Raw genomic sequence first — 16398 nt, 5'->3', positions numbered from 1 at the left:
ACTGCCTTAGCAGGCAGTTGGTCAGCACTATGACCAACCAGAGCAATGAACAAGGTGACGTATTCAGAGAGGCAGAACGGGAGAATGTGTTGTGTAGAAAAATAAAATAAACCTTTACATTTTCCTTGCAAAAGATTATTTGAGTGCCATCTTCTTTTAAATTTTTAAAAGAAAAAGTCTGAATCTTTAATTGTTGATGCCAAAGCCCATCCAAATGACTGTTAATCTTCTGCGGCCTTCTACACTTTTTACATCCAGTGCATTCATCATTGTGTTAACCCCAGACACTCTCTCTACAATAATGGACTGAATTGACTGGCTCCCTAAGACTTTTGGACATAGTTAACGAGTTCCAGCGGATGGTGGCTAGACGTAGCATCCATTCTATGACTGGTGTGTTAATCAGTGTTTTTACCTGAGAGAAACATTCCTGGCTTTCCCAGGGTGCCGTCCAGCCTGTGGGAAAGAGAGGAAGGTAAAAAAAGACCAGGGGCCTCATTTAAAATGGACTAGGAGTATGAGTAGGAGTCATACTAAAATTGCACGTACACCCAAAAGCCGAAAATACCGGGCGCAAAAAAAAAATTCGGATCAATAAAACCATGTGCACGCAATTTTGCACGCAATGTTCGCTTTATGAATCACAGTCCAGCTGGAAGGCTGCGCAGCTGAATCCGCCTCATATCCCGACCTCTACACGCCCACTTTTTACCATAAATGCATATGGATGAGCCTACTGAGCATGCGCAGTGGCTTCCTGCAGCCTGTTTGGCGTCAGAATGAATGAGAGGGTGACCAGCCACCGTGACACTGACTTTCACGGAGACTGAGATCTAGATGTTGTGGATGAGGGGACAGGAAAACGACATTTTTTGGTGGTCACAGTAAAAGTTAGAATAAGTATATAAACAGTATGAAATAAAGAGAGTGAGTGGCAGCACGCCGTTGCTGCGCTAAACGCCGTGAGTTCCCCGGCGCAACAGGGGGACACACGTCCCCCCGTCTTTTCAAAATCATGTTTCCCCCCCCCCCACTTTTTACAGTTTAAAAACTAACGGTAGGCTCAGCCTTAAATTGCAAATTATCAAGACACTGTATGAAAGCGATACGAGAACGGCCCAGCAGCCCCGCAGCCCCGCAGCTCCGCCGCCCCACTTCACCCCCCGCTCCCCCTCCTCCTCCCTCCCCTCAGAGCTGCTCAGGGCGGGTTTATGGTTCTGCGTCACACCAACGCAGAGCCTACGGCGTAGGTGTGCGTCGCCGCGTACCCTACGCCGTAGGCTCTGCGTCGTTTTACGCGGGATCCTAATTTAGGCTTACACCCGCACGTAAAGGTTTCACGCGCGCGTAAAACTCATTATATATATGAAAAAAAATCTGAGTCCCCTTTAGGGGCTCCGTGGGGCTCCCTAAACGCAGCCCCTCATTTGTTCTGTCCTAAAGCGGTGGGTGAAGAGGCTGCAGCTCCAGCAGCACCAGAGTCCTGACTGACTGAGCTTCACACACAGAGGGGGACAGAGGGACACGATCAGCGCTATTTTATTATAAGTCTGATATATGTTGTGATATGGGATGACATTATTAAGAGTATGACATGAATCTGGCTTCATTTCACCACCTTACAGCCTGCCTCGCCAGTTCCCCGTGTCTTAAGTAAATTCTTACGGGAGGGTGAGGGTTGCCGTAGAGATACGCAGATTTTTCGGTTAGTTTTTTCTTTTTAGATCCAAGGCTTTGCGTAGATGGCGGCTTCTGCAACTTTCAGGCGCTTTTTCTGCGCAAGCAAGCTTTATAGATGAGGCCCCAGATACAGAGGAGATTCAGCTGTAAAAGCTGATGGATAACGCGGAAAGATGAAATTACCTGATTTATGATTCAAATAAAATATGAAATTGCATCAGGTGGAAGGACATCAATGTAAATCTATCACCAGAAAAACCTACATATAAAATTTAAAGGGATGAATGGTATGTCAATGAGATTTTATATAAAGGAACCAACATTTCTCATATCGTCAACTGTCATTCACAATTTCCCTTAAAGGGGACCTATTATGGCATCTAATACCTATTTTAAACAGGCCTTGAATGCCTTAAAAACAAGCTTTTGATTGTTTTTGCTAAATACATTAGAAATTCAGCCTCTGAACCATGTCTTTATCTTCCCATTTTCTAACCTCATTATCTATGCGGGATTCTGAGTGGGCGGGGCTATGATAATGAGGCACTGTGCTGATTGGCTGCCTGAATGACGCGATACACCGCTACGGAAAAATGACGGAAGCTCCGGCCGGCGGAGTTAGTTGTGGGCGTAGTTTCACGCATCGGAGGCCAACCTATGTAAATTGCATTTTGGTTACGTAACGAAAGGGAGCATAATCTGAACGGCTCGTAGATCCACATCACACTGGATGGCTCAACCGGGCGGCTGTACAGACACTGCAGAATTTGGTTGCTTTCCTCCTTCTCTGAGATGGCAGGCTGAGGGGAGACCACTTTATATATGTTAAAGCAAGAAAAAAACGTGTTTTTCATAATAGGTCCCCTTTAAGCAATGATGAACAACTTTGCAACAAAAATAAACATCAGCCTTGTTCAAAAAAATAGTTTGGGTCTCCATAGCTAAATTTCGCATCCATGATAACTAAAGGGGTGAGGGTGAGTTTTTATATAGACCATCAGGTAAAATTATATAAAGCCACAAATGTATGATTAATTAGGAGTTGGTCTTTTTATGGAGAATTGGCTATAACTAATGGATTGCTTTCATCACTTCAGCTTCCTAGAATTTAGCACTGTTATGACTTGACTTATAATAATAAGTCCTGATAAAGCCCTGATAGAGCATAATCATTCTTATTTTGAAGATAAGATGGTTTTCTGTGCTGTTAATTGTAATAAAATGGTAACAAAGTACTGAATCCTGAAGCAGCTATTTCTCCCTCAATTGAAGGCTGTTAGCTGGGGCTACACAGGGGACGTCAGCTGAACTGCCCCAAAGTCATTAGCCTCTACCTCAGCCAGCTGGGTCCTACAGTTGAGCGGAACATTTCAGGACCCTAAATGGATGATTACCCAATGAGATCCAAAACTAGAGGACTAGCAGAGCTCAATCACTCAGCACGCTGCTCGTGACTGTGGGTCCCAGCCAAGCTCTGTTAGTCCTCGTTGCAGCTCTGGCAGCCCCTGTTTCGGATGTTGTTTTGGTACCAACATCTGAAATGAGGATTTTTGGACAGATTTGAAGAGAATAAATGTCAGGTTATATGAGTTAGCATCTTAGTTTAGCATCTAAAATAGCTATTTTATGGAAACTGAACTAAAGTGAATGTGTTCCAGCCGGTTCCCAGGCCTGCTCGTTCTGCCCATCTACCCATGTTTGAATTAATTGGGGTTGACTAACCTCACTTTTTACCAACATGGTGCTGTACTGTGACACAAAAAAGAGGCTTCAAACACAACCTACAGAAGAAATAACTCTGGGTGATGTAACAGGGGGCTTGTAGATCTTTTTATGTAGACCACACAGTGGAAGGCAAGACGTTTATTTCTATAGCACAATTAAACAAAAACCTGCTTTACTAAGACATTAAAACATAAATAAAAGCATGATTTAAAATTTAAAGAAAAAAGAAAGATATAAGAACAATAGATAAAATCTGTAGTTAAAATATGATGAAGTTTTGGAACTGCAGATTTAGAGTTTTATTCAAATGCAGCTGAAAACAGGTGTCTTCATCCTGGATTTTAATACACTGAGGGCCTGATTTACTAAAGGTTTGCGTGCGTAAAAACGTGTGCAAACTTGACATCACCCGCAAACCAATGTGCAAGCTGATCTAGTAACAGCGTGCAAAGAGGACTGCGCCTCTCAAATGAGCAAAATAGCACACGCTGTTCATTTAGTACTTTTCCCCTGATGAATAATCAATATGGGGCGTACCCGCCAGAAAGCGCTAAATACTGGGAGGGGAAAATGCAAATATGTTCAATCAGATTTACCAAGCCTGAAAGTAATTGCGGGGATTGTGATTGCGTCTGTATTTAATACGTTCGAAAGGAAGGTGCTAATGTGCCCAGCATTACGCACCGATGGCTGCTGTTATTGTGGTGTTGTGCCGTATTCAGCACCCCTGCCGTGAAAAGCACCCCCTCATACACACTCACACAAACACATACTTAGGAGTTTATATTATATATATTTACAAATATTATGGAAGACAACACAGTAAGCAGGCTATTAATTAATGACATCAATAACCATTTACCCCATTTTTGTTATCTGTGACTGTGATTGTGGGAAAGTATGACTATTGTGGAATCCATGAGCGCATTTAAACATGAATCATTAACACAAAACTGGATGCTAAACAGAACGTGACACGGAATGAGAATATAATTTTTGTCATTGTGTGTACGTTGTCATTTGGAGTAAATTAAACATGAGCATTTAGTCCTTTTTGACATTTACTCGTGAATAAGAGATCTGTGGGTATATGTCGACGAGGGGGTGCTTTTCACGGCAGGGGTGCTGAATACGGCACAACACTTTTGGTAATGTTTAAATTTCTTTGCTGTAGTTCATGAATGTGTTTATTTGCCTCTTCCACTAATATTTCTAACTCCACCGCGTCAAATTTCATTTTGCGCTTGCGATCCTGCTTTCCATCCAGACTCTCCATGGCGCAAACAGACACGCAACACCTCATTTAAATACTGCGGTTTGCACCTGTTATCAATTGCGCGAGCATTCTTAGTTGATCACCCGCAAAACACACAACAACAGCACGTGCAAACTTTTTCAGTGCACACGCAATTTAGTACTCTTTATTTAGGATCTTAGTAAATCGGGCCCTGAGTGTTTCAGCTGATCTGAGGCTTTCTGGGTGATTTTTCCAGACATGTGGGGCATAGAAGGTGAATGCAGCTTCTCCATGTCTGGTTCTGACTCCGTGAACTGATAATAAAACTGTTCCAGATGACCTGAGGGCTCTGGAGGGTTCATACTGGGCCTGGAGGTCACTGGTATAATTTGGTCCTGGGCCATTCAGAGCTCTAAAGACGAGCATCAGAACTTGAAAGTCTATCCTCTGATGGACCTCAGACCTCAGAGCAGTACTGATGTGGTTTTTGGTCCTAGTGAGGACTTGAGCAGCACAGTTCTGAATGAGCTACTGTTGTCTTATTGATTTTTTAGTTGGACCTGTGGAAGCATGCATTGTGGTCAAGAAATCTGTCAAAAATAAATGTAAGAATCACTTTGTTCGTCTGTTTGTTTTGAGGGAGTTTGTATGTTCCATATCATCCCAACTTTTTCTGATGTGGGGTTGTATTAGGCGTTGTAAAATAATTAAAAGTGGAGCGAAACACAACAGTTTTAATACAAAATTGCAAAGTGATCTTTCCATTTCTTTGAGGTCCCACCAGACATAAAAATCACAACTTTAAACTTGTGACGAGAGTAAAAAGTCAAAATCAAAAGCGCCACCTTCTCTGCAGCTCCTTGATGCGGACCATCATGTTGAGGTGACCCTGGGAATACTGCTCGATCACGTCTCGCACATCATAGGGCTTCCGCGCTTGCTGTAGTTCCATTCGTGCACATACAACAACACACAAAAGCCATTGTCAACCAAACCCTCTGTTGCTCGGCCCCCCGAAAACATCCCCAACCCCCTTGGGTGCACAGGGTTCATTGTTAACTGAGTGTTTGTATTTGTGTGTGTATGTGTGTGTGAGAGAGTGTGAGTGAGTGCACTGCCAAGTGCATGGTCATGTAGAGAGCAATTGTGTTAAGGTCTTTTCAGTTTTGTTTAGTGTGACGTTGATACAAGGAGTATCACAAGGAACCCGGTGAACTCGTCAGGGTATCTCTGGTAGACACAATATTGTCTCAATGGCTGAGATCACTTAAGCCGTAATTAAAAACATAAAGAACACTTGTTTTTAGAGGGAATATAGGAATTATGATGTAGGACATTTAGAAACATTATACTTCCTTATACAGTATATATTAAGCATGATTTTTAGCTATTTTAGTAGACGTTTTCTTTTTTTTTTCTAGTATTTTTTTTACTTTACTCCACCTACTAACGAGAGCCTATGTGCAGTTCTGCAAGTGTGAGTCTTTCTGTGTGCAGTGCAGTAATTAAATTCCTACTGTATCCCCAGAGACAGGTTAGAATATTTCCCTGAACTGAAGTGAGCACAAAGAAGACATGCAGGTGCAGGTTTTAGGCATTCACACACTCACACACACTCACACAGCAGCACTGCAGCTGATATATGCCCTTGAGACTTCCCCCCTTCCTGTTCCTTTACAACTACACACACAACACACCTCTCTCACTCCCAGTCTGTCTCTCTGTTCATCTATCACTCTTTGCTTTTTTTTCTTTTTTATGACTCTCCATTTCTCTCTCAGGATTTCCTTTTGTTTACCTGGAATTTTGTCCTGGCCACAAAGTACTGCATTCTGCGGAGGACTTTTACGGCAGACCTCTGTGCATGGGACAACCTGTGACAGAAAAGGAGACAGGTTCAGACTATGACATAAAAAGAAAAAAAAAGACATACTTAGAGTTGTTGCTGTAAAATATAGTTTATTCTGAACAAAATGAGCAGATTAATGTACGATGTGTGTACTAAATAACAGTAAAACACGGTAGCAATAGCATGTATGCAGTACACTGTGGATATGACATGCACACTTGGGAAAAAGTTTGTGGGTCAACATAGATAGAAAAGTCCTCTATGGAACCTCACACTGAAACAAAATCTTGTTGTTGTAAATACAGACATACACCCATACTTGCAAACCTTCGTTGATGTCTGGCATGCATAAGTTTTTTTTTTTTAAGGAGGCCCTCGGTGTGCTGTGCGCTGGTGATGATTTGGTTTAGTTGTCAGATACTGAAACAAGACCCTGAATCTCCTAAATGTGATAGCTGCTTGCTTGGATGAAGGAAGAGAGATCATGAAAAATATTCTGCTGAGTGAGCGTACTTCCTTGGACTATGAGATAAAAAAAAATCAAATAAATAAAGCACAAGTTCTAGTGGGAGAAACACATGGACACATTACAAAATGCAATCAAGTTAATTGCATGCCTAAACCTTGTTGAAATCCCAGTTTTCTAGTCTCAAAACTACCCAGCATTTAAAGGTTTTAATAGTCAAGTCAATGGCACTGAAGGTGCTCCTATAAAAGAGTTAAACACAATGGCTGTTTTTGGACCACAGTTAGCTTTTAATAGTTCTTACAACCACTTTAAGGAGTTCCCTCTTATTTTTTTTTTTGTCTCCAAACTGCAGGAAGTACAGCCGACTCTAGTTCATAAAACCGGTTTTATTAGGTCTTTTTAGGTCCTACTTTAGAGAGGAACTATCTGTGATGAAAATGTTCAATCACTCGTCCACAAGATATAATTGTGCAGTGATCGGATGAATGCATGAATGCAGCAACAAAAGAAAAACAAACTTCAAACATTAATATAAAGTTGGCCATATAAGTGACAGTCGTTACATTCAACGTCTAAAGACAAATTAAATACAGAGGGAAATTGCAATTTAGTTAACTAGAAACGTAATGTTTAAAACTAAGACAACAGCCCAGATAATGTATTATCATTCAGAACTAATAGCCATCCATCCATCCATCCATCCATCCATCCATCCATCCATCCATCCATCCATCCATCCATCCATCCATCCATTTCCACTTCAACCTTTTTTTTCATCAGGTCACAAGTGCAGCATCCTGAACAAAGGCCCAGACCTTCCTCACCACCTCAACTGGCTCTTTTTACTGTGGAGAAGCAGACTCTTCTCCAAGCTCCTCCCTGATGGCCACAATTCTTAACCTATATTTAAAAAAAATAGTCCAGCCACCCTATGGAGGAAGTTGATTCCAGCTACTTGCATCTGCAATCCTATTTCTTGGTCATTACTCAAAATTCCTGACTATAGTTGAGGGTCGGAATCAAAACCAACTGGTAAGCAGACGACCTTCCTTTATGTTTCAACGTCCCTACAGCAAAGTAAAGGTAAAGAGTCCACAGCAATAGCATTTCCATTAGCAGGAGTTTCGGGAAGTATTTTAGGGGCTGGATCATTAGCACGTCTCCATTACAAGGAACGGCCCGGCAAAAGTGGCACCTCAGGGACCTTTACGGGGCAAAAAACATTTCTATAGTAGGATAGGAACTAAGCTTGGCCAAGAAGAAATACCTGGCAGGGGAATCTTTGCTGATTAGGATTTCTAAATTACGTTCAGCCCTCTGAAGTGAACATAAAAGATGTGAACATCTGGACCACAAACATTTTGCTCTGAGTACATTTGATGAAGATGGAGATTACAAGAAAAAAGCGATGGGTGGGCTGACTCGATTCAGGCCTTGTGGGCGTATTACGCCAATTTTAGGTTTACTTGTTTATCTCTTTCTTCTTTTGCTGCATTCTTCTTTTCTGTATCCTTTTATGCTGCTGGCCATTCGCGAATAAAACACTAAAATGCGCATAACTGCCATCACGCTGTAAGCTGAGTTATTTGTTCAGTCAGTGGTTCTTGTGTGTTGCTGCAGTGTAATTGAGACACGCCAGCTGAAGGGGGTGAGGAGGGGGTTGGCCCCGTTAGACGTTCCTGTCTGGCAGGTTTACCGGGAACCCCCGCTAATGATAACATGGGTTATGTGCCTGCAGTAAAACTGGCACAGCACCATCAAGTTTTCATGAATGTTTTGGGATGAGATATTGACATTACCAGGAAAATATAACCGAGCATAAACATAACTTGACAGCTAGATTGTTAGATGTCAATATTCTTTTTTATCACATGAACAAAAAATGAAATTTAACAATGTGCACATGGTTTTATTCATATTAGCTGTGTCTGCTATTTACACATTAAAATTTAAAAGGAAATCTAATCTTCATGAGCTAGTATGCTGACAGAATATAAAAAAGCAAAGAAAGTAAAGAAACGGTCTCTTCATAGACCGCCATCCCTAGTGATGAATGAAAAAGGTGTCAGAAGGTCAAATCAGGATGAATAAAGTACAGTTTATTTATCCTGATACATTTGTGGGAGCTACACACAGTCCACGCTTGCCAAACTTCCACTGGATCCCACGGCTTTACACCAATGAAGTTGTCAATCCTCTCAACTCTGCAACACCAGCATGCGGCTGAAAGGCCACCCAGTTTGATCCAGTTAAATTGACAACATTAACATCTCCCTTTATGTGTTATCATGTAATCTCTGAGAGATGAAACTTCACAATCTCATATAAACATTAATAAATACTTCTTAAATTATTTCATCAACTTTGTTTAGTATCACTGGTTTATGGAATGTGAAAAGGAAAAAAAAACAAAACATTTTTGTAAAGAAACCAGTCCATTCATTCATTCAAGTTCTCATATGCAGGAATTACACTTGAAATATTTAAAACCAACAAAATAAATATAAGTCTATCAAAAACCACAACACCACCATTTTGATGCAATGTAAAACATATACAATTTCTGTGTTAATCAAAGAGCCACTGTAAAAACGGTGCTGGCTTGTGAACCTTCATGCCTTGTAATACCACTTTCTCCCTCTAGAGGTGATATAATTTATTTGGAATGGTCAGTCTATCTTTGTACATTGTTTTTTAAGCACGATTTGGCAGTGACTGAGTTTTCAGACGAGTTGGGGACAAATCAGTGAGCAGTTGGCACTTGCTCTCAGCACTTAGTTATGTGTGAACAACTCCAAGACTCATGAAAGACGCGTATCAACACTGAGCCATCTTTGAATGGCAATGGATGCCAAACTTGCCAAATTACCCAGAAATACCCATTTGTGTTACAGTCAGTGACAGAATAAGGCATGAGCTGATATTTTTCCTGTGAAGCAAGAGGGAGTCACTCTTGATTTGCCTTACTACAATTTGAGCAAGAAGTTATTATTTCTTTTTTTTAATTTTTTTTTTTACATTTTTCGTACATTTTCATTTAAGTAAATAAAGAAATGAAATATGATGCAGACTATTGTTGCGGATGTATGCTAGACGTATGGGTGGTATCTGTGTACATGACATTTCTTGACATGCTGCCAATAAGCACAGTGGCTCAGTGGTTAGCACTGTTGCCTCACAATAATTCAATTCAATTCAATTGTATTTATATAGCGTCTATTACAACAGAAGTTGTCTCTAGGCGCTTTCCAGAGACCCAGAACATGACCCCCGAGCAATTATTACATAAACATAACATAAACAATGGCAGGTAAAAACTCCCCTAGTGGGAGAAAAGCCTTAAGCCAAACAGTGGCAAGAAAAACTCCCCTTTAGGAGGGAATAAACCTTGAGCAGGACCTGGATCATAAGGGGGGACACTCCTGCCGCAGGTCAGCTGGGCAGAGCAGGAAAAGAGAAAACAGAAAGAGAGAATGAAGAACAGAGAAAGGAGAGACACAGACACAATGGCCAGCTAGTGCACTGCAGAGATAACTATATAAGCAGATGTAGACAGCAGACACTGAGGTGGTGAGAGGGGGGGCAGGCCAGGATGTCAGCAAGCATATAGCAATTCACACTAAGAAGGTTCCTGGATCAACTCCTGCTACTTGTAGTGGTTGGGGTTCTCTGGTTTGAAGTACCTGTAATACTCCCACAGCGGAAAAGCCTGTATGTTAGGTTAATTGATGGGTTTAAATTGTCTGGAGGTGTGAGCACGTATGGCTGTTTGTCTACATGTGTGGCCTTGGGATGGAAAGGCAAAGTGTACTCCTGCCTTTTGCCTATAATGAGCTGGGATAGGCTCCACCAGACCCCCCCTGACCCTGTACAGGATTAAGCTGGTAAAGAAAATGGATGAATGAACGACTCCCACATTCGGCCAGTCTTACACTCAGTGACCACATTTTCATGAAAGGCACATTTTAAATATAGCATAGTATAATAACAAGATGAATGAAAAACTGGATTAACAACAAACCACTAACAACAAAGTCACAAAATGTATCCCGGACTGAGATTCCAGTTAAGATGGCAGGAAACAATAGAGCATTAAAAAAAATCAGAAGCATGTACAAATGTGCCTGATTGGCTGGAATTTAAATTCACTGGATGTCTGTGCATGTGTGTTAAGTGCTCTTAAATTTTGCTTGTGACTGCAGACAGAGTAGAGTTCCTCTCCACTGAAGCGGCCCTCCAAAAGTAAATGAATAACCTCATTCTTGTGTTAAAGCCTATGCTTTGTATACATGGCTTATGTGTGTGCGTGTGTGTGTGTGTGTGTGTGTGTGTGTGTGTGTGTGTGTGTGTGTGTGTGTGTGTGTGTGCTGTTTTGAACAAATCTCTCTAAGCTACTTCCCCGTCAAAGAAGTATTTGTGTGTATGTGCATGAAAGCATACCTTCAAGCACACACACACATGCACACACATATCTTCGACACAAGGAAACACATGCTCCTCCAACAAGGGTCTTTTTGGAGTCAACAAGTCGCTCTGAGGTCTTAATTAGGCATCGGGACAACAAAAGGACTTAACAGACAATGCGTTGACATGGGACCATAAAACATGCACATCAAAGACAGACGGCTGCTGTCTTTTTTCCTGCTTCCATGCAAGGCTTGCCCAAGCTATAAGAGGAAATGCACACAAACAATACCAAGAATGAGGCACTGCTTTAGAAAAAAAAAAAAGGTCTGCCGTGCACCACTTCATCTTTCAGGAGAAAACTGTGTTTTTTTTTCTCCACTTTTCAGAGTGACTTGGAGGTTCAAGGGTTATTAGGGAACAGAAAACATGAAGTACACAATAAAACATGTGGTTTTGATGGTTGTACAACTGCACCCTGCTCCCTTCTTGTCCTCCTCCTGTTTCCTCCATTTGACACAAATGCACACCCATGTTCAGTGGGTAAGTGTATTATAAAAGGACAACACTGAGGGTTTTTGTGCACCATCAAGACACGTGCACACACTGCAATAAATATTTGACACAAAAAACACGTGAAAGAATGCAAGTCTTACATCTCCAGGCTTACAGTGCCCTGCAAAACACTTGCTGACGTTGCTTCTCGCTTATCCCTTTCTGCTTTTGTGTTTATTTGTCATCTCTGTGGAAGATTTTGTGTTCTGGGGACTACGCTCGAGCCAGCACAGCTCAGACCTCACACAAAACTACTTCAATATCTGTTGCGTTGTCCCGCGCCGTATGAGTCACTCTTCTGGAAAGGCCGGTTGTGTGTATTTTAATACTGAGGATTAAACCACAATTCCCAGCTCCTCGCAACAGACTCACTATTTTCCATTGGGTCAAATGTTGAAGTCATCTACATATATAGCAGCTAGAGCTCTGAACGAGCCTTTCTTTAAAAGCTGTGACAGATTTAGCCCCATGCCTTCCCCTTGACCCCTTCCCTCTTAATAAGTTTTCTCCTTTTTCATTTTCAGATGGTCACATTGGAGATCTCAGAGTTGTCAATGGCAACTCTCCCTCTTCCCCCACCACCCCTGGCTCTTTCTCTGGCAGGGGACCGTCAAATATCCTGTGCTTCCATGGTGCACAGCAATAACCTTGGAGTCAGTCGGCAGTAAGCAGCCTTAGACATCAATGTGCAATGATGAGGGCCCAGCAAGACTGCTCGCCCGTGTGTATGCATCTACGTGTATGAGATAAGCTTCATGACTTGTGCTTTGGACCATCAAAGAGATCTACTCTTCTTCCTCTATCCTCCAAAAGCAGACATCTCTGTTATCATATCTTCAAAGGATAAGATGACTATGTTCTTTCCGATATGTTTGATGCAAGCGATGGAATGTTAAAAGGTGTTGTGATAAGCATTATAAGATACGATATCGTAGCAGTCGCCATCTAATAACGATTTGACATGAGTGATCATCAGAAAAGCTCGGATGAGGCTGTCTTTGATGGCTTTGCATCATTGCCAGCAGTTAGTCAGGATCAAGACAGACGCAGCCCATTTACTTTGCTGCACCTTTTTAAACATCTGTTCTACCTAATCTCGTGCTTGCAGTCTATTTCAACCTGTCCTTGTTCTCCCCCGCTATTGTGTCTTGTTATGTGAATTGTTTTTCTTTGTAATCGTTTTAACCTTTACGCATTCACTTTCAACATAAGGCTGAAGTTTTGTCATTCAGGACCTGAACCTGAAAATGATCAAATGCGTGCCATGCGGCGTGATGCTGCTGGCTAAATGTGGCTCCTGATAGAATGGTTTCCTTCCTCCCCATCTGTCTGGTGCAGTTGTTTTCATGCCCCTCATTCCCAGATCAATGGACACTGATCAAGACATGCTGGAAACAATAGCAGCAACCAGGCCACATCAAAGTCCAGAGCCGATGAGAAATGATGACAAGGAGAAAAATGAAAGAGAGAATGACTTTTGATGTGTGCAGCCACAGAGACGGACAAAAAAAATTCTAAAGAGACTGCAGATTTTGCTATCACCCTCATCTGCTGCATTTTTTTAAGAGAAACACAAAACATAGCACTGCATATATGTTTTTGTTTAAACTATGTGCAGCATTCAGACAACTCAGAAAAGTGCAGGGTAGTAGGTCTGGCTAGGTTCGGTCATGAAGAATCTCCAAAAATGAAAACATACCTTAAGACACAGTCAACATCCTGGCCGGCTTAGTAAAGCCCAACACGTGTTTAATATCAATGACTCAAAACCTGTGGAGCAGAGACAATCACAGCTGCTTCACGGCACGCAGAGAAGCCTGCAGAGGGGTACGGTCCGAATGACTGCTGAAACTCCTTGATGAGACTCTAACTGCCAAATTATGAGAAGACTTTGGCAAGAAGGGGCCACTTTGAGACTCAAAAAAATGTTTTAAACTGAAGCTGTTTGGCAAACGCACTTAACCAGAGTGTGAAAAAATCTCATAATAAAGAGATGAAATACTGAGGCAAAGATTTCAAAATGTTTACAGATACAGTCACCAACCAATTAATTTGGTACATCTGGTATACCACGCCATTAGGCATATCTGGCATACCTAGTAAAGTGGATGGTGAGCATGAAAACACAGTTCCAACATTACTGATTTGTCATACTGATGAATCCTGCAGAGGACAGGTGGACTGCTCGTGCTTTCTACAAATTGGGCAAAAGAGTTAAGCTGCTGAACAGTTTTGGGCTCAGGTGCCAGCCATTTGCTGTTCTGATCTAATTCTAAATTCCATTTCCTTCAGAAATTGCAATGCCGTCAGCTTGAAACACCTGCAATCCCAAGCTGACTGCCTTTGACTTTTGTCCACACAGTCGATAACAATGTGTTCATTGTAAGAGGTCAAATAGCACATAAACCGACAAAAGTGCTAATAAGCAGCTTATGCATGTTGCTATCGCATATATTTGCGTGTGTGTGAGGCTACGTTGTTATTTTTGGTCATGGTTGGAAACGTAAACGCACCATAAAATATAGCCTACACTGTGCCAACAATGGCACATTTTACATGATAATAAGGTCAGTTTCTATCAAAATCAGTAATGCCTCTTATAGACAGAGGGTAACCCACTAATTCAGAGCTAAGATGATCTGTCTTAATGCGTCCAACACACTAGAGTGAGTATGGCTTACCAACATCTGACAGACAATTTTATGTGAGTGGTATAGGAGGGTGATTGGGTTTCTTAAATGGGCATGGGGGAGATGCGGTGCTGAAAACGTAATTATAATTCATGGCCTAATAGGATTTGTTGCTATTTAGCAGGATTAGGCATGTTAAAGAAAGAATCTATTTATTGCTGCCAGTCAGGGGTCCCCATGCCTAAGTAGGGTGGGGAGATTTTGGGGTTAGTAAGTACTAGTAGGGTGGGGTTGTGCAAAGCCCCCGCCCCCACCCTCACACACATAAATCTTCTGATTAGGCTGACTGTTTGTCTTTCATAGGGTTCTGGTAATCCAAGCACATGAGCCCAGTGGTTGGTCATGCCAACATACATGGCCGTTTATGTGTACTTCTGTGTGCATGTGTATGTCCGGCCACAATTAGCACCACCCTGCCCTTGTGGGAGTACAAGAGGGGGGCAGTGGTCACAGCCCACAACCCGGGATTAATCCTTGCTGTGCACACAGTAGAGGGAACGAGAGAAGAAACAGAAAGAGAGAGAAAGGAAGAGATGAAGGGTGACCTGTGGGCCTTATTAGTTGAGGGGTTTCCCTTTTTTTATATAGATTATAGACCAAAAATCCTTTTCAAAAGAGTATTATTCATCATGTCTGGTCGGGGCTACAGCTGGGTGGTGGTGGACGAGGGTGAGTCACTTTGTAATTGGGTCCTTCTGCAGACAGAAGTGAACGGCGTAGAGAGTTGAAATGACTCGCATTGCTCTGTTTTAACCCGTGGTTTTGATACGCCAAACAGACATGGCGACAAGCAAGGACGCTGACATAAAGTGGTACATACTGGCCTCCTCCCTCTCCCCCTACTAGTTTTTTTGGTAACTTGTAGAAAATTTACACCAATTCACATAACCATTCCTGAGGGTAGCAAAGACAGTTTGCACCGCCTTCCATTCTGGTTTGTTTGTATCAGTTGTCTTTGTTTGTAAGTTTACTACAGCAACCACATGGATCAAGGAACGTCAGCAAGGACACGCTGACCGGATCTAATGTAAACAGCTTCAATCTGTGAGTAGCTACAGTCCAGCCTCATTCCAAGAGACTGATTCTAGCTGGTTTCTCTCAACCACCCACACAACCCTTAAAGATCCTAAAGATGTCGTCTAATCAGGAGGAAGTCATATGTCTCCTTAACTACAGTAAATACATATTTTGTGAATATCTGCACCAGCCAGTCGTGTGTAGGGCTGCAATGATTCCTCGATGTAACTCGATGTAACTTGATTACAAAAAATTATCGAGGAAGTTCCTCTGCCTCGAAACCTCGTTTAAAACAAAAATAAATTTAAACTTCACATTTCGCACGGATTCTTTTTAATGTGACACAACGTGCTAACACGCATGTGTCCCTTATAAAGCGGAAGAAGAGAGCATCACGCTTTTCGTAACGTGTGTGAACAGTTTAGCTGCACAGACGCCGGCCTGACAACAGTGACAGCGCCAATGACAAAACGCAGCAAAGCAAAAGTTATCAGAATCAGAATTTAATGACAAAGTTTGAACACATCAAACAGGGAATTTGACTTTGGTTAACACCGTTGGCGCCGTAGTTGTTATAAGGCGCCTTTTTCCAAAAGGGGATGACTTTGGGATAGAGGAGGGAAAAAGGCATCTTCACACTGTGTATAAATACCCAGTGTCAAGGTGCAAAAAACACCTCAGCATAGAATAGCAACATACTCAACATCATGACGAAGACTTGCATGTGGGTGTGGGGGGATGGGTGAGTGGGGGGGCAGGGGGGATCCTGGAA

At 42.0% G+C, this 16398-nt stretch overlaps 1 protein-coding gene across 2 annotated transcripts in view; it reads right to left on the bottom strand.

Annotated features, from left to right (window-relative positions):
• kcnq1.2 (potassium voltage-gated channel, KQT-like subfamily, member 1.2) overlaps positions 1 to 16398 on the bottom strand; it is a 220983-nt gene that overhangs the window by 90633 nt on the left and 113952 nt on the right. For both annotated transcript variants that reach the window (XM_061721107.1, XM_061721108.1), the window contains 3 exons: positions 6441 to 6516; positions 5488 to 5582; positions 416 to 456 (listed from right to left, as the gene is read on the bottom strand). In XM_061721107.1, coding sequence (XP_061577091.1) covers positions 416 to 456; positions 5488 to 5582; positions 6441 to 6516 — 212 coding nt within the window. The remainder of the gene's footprint in view (positions 1 to 415; positions 457 to 5487; positions 5583 to 6440; positions 6517 to 16398) is intronic.

This window comes from Cololabis saira, chromosome 5, assembly GCF_033807715.1.
Source record: "Cololabis saira isolate AMF1-May2022 chromosome 5, fColSai1.1, whole genome shotgun sequence".
Classification (NCBI taxonomy): Eukaryota; Metazoa; Chordata; class Actinopteri; order Beloniformes; family Belonidae; genus Cololabis; species Cololabis saira.
The sequence above is the reverse complement of the archived record's forward strand: the minus strand, read 5'-3'. Positions and strand labels throughout refer to the sequence as shown.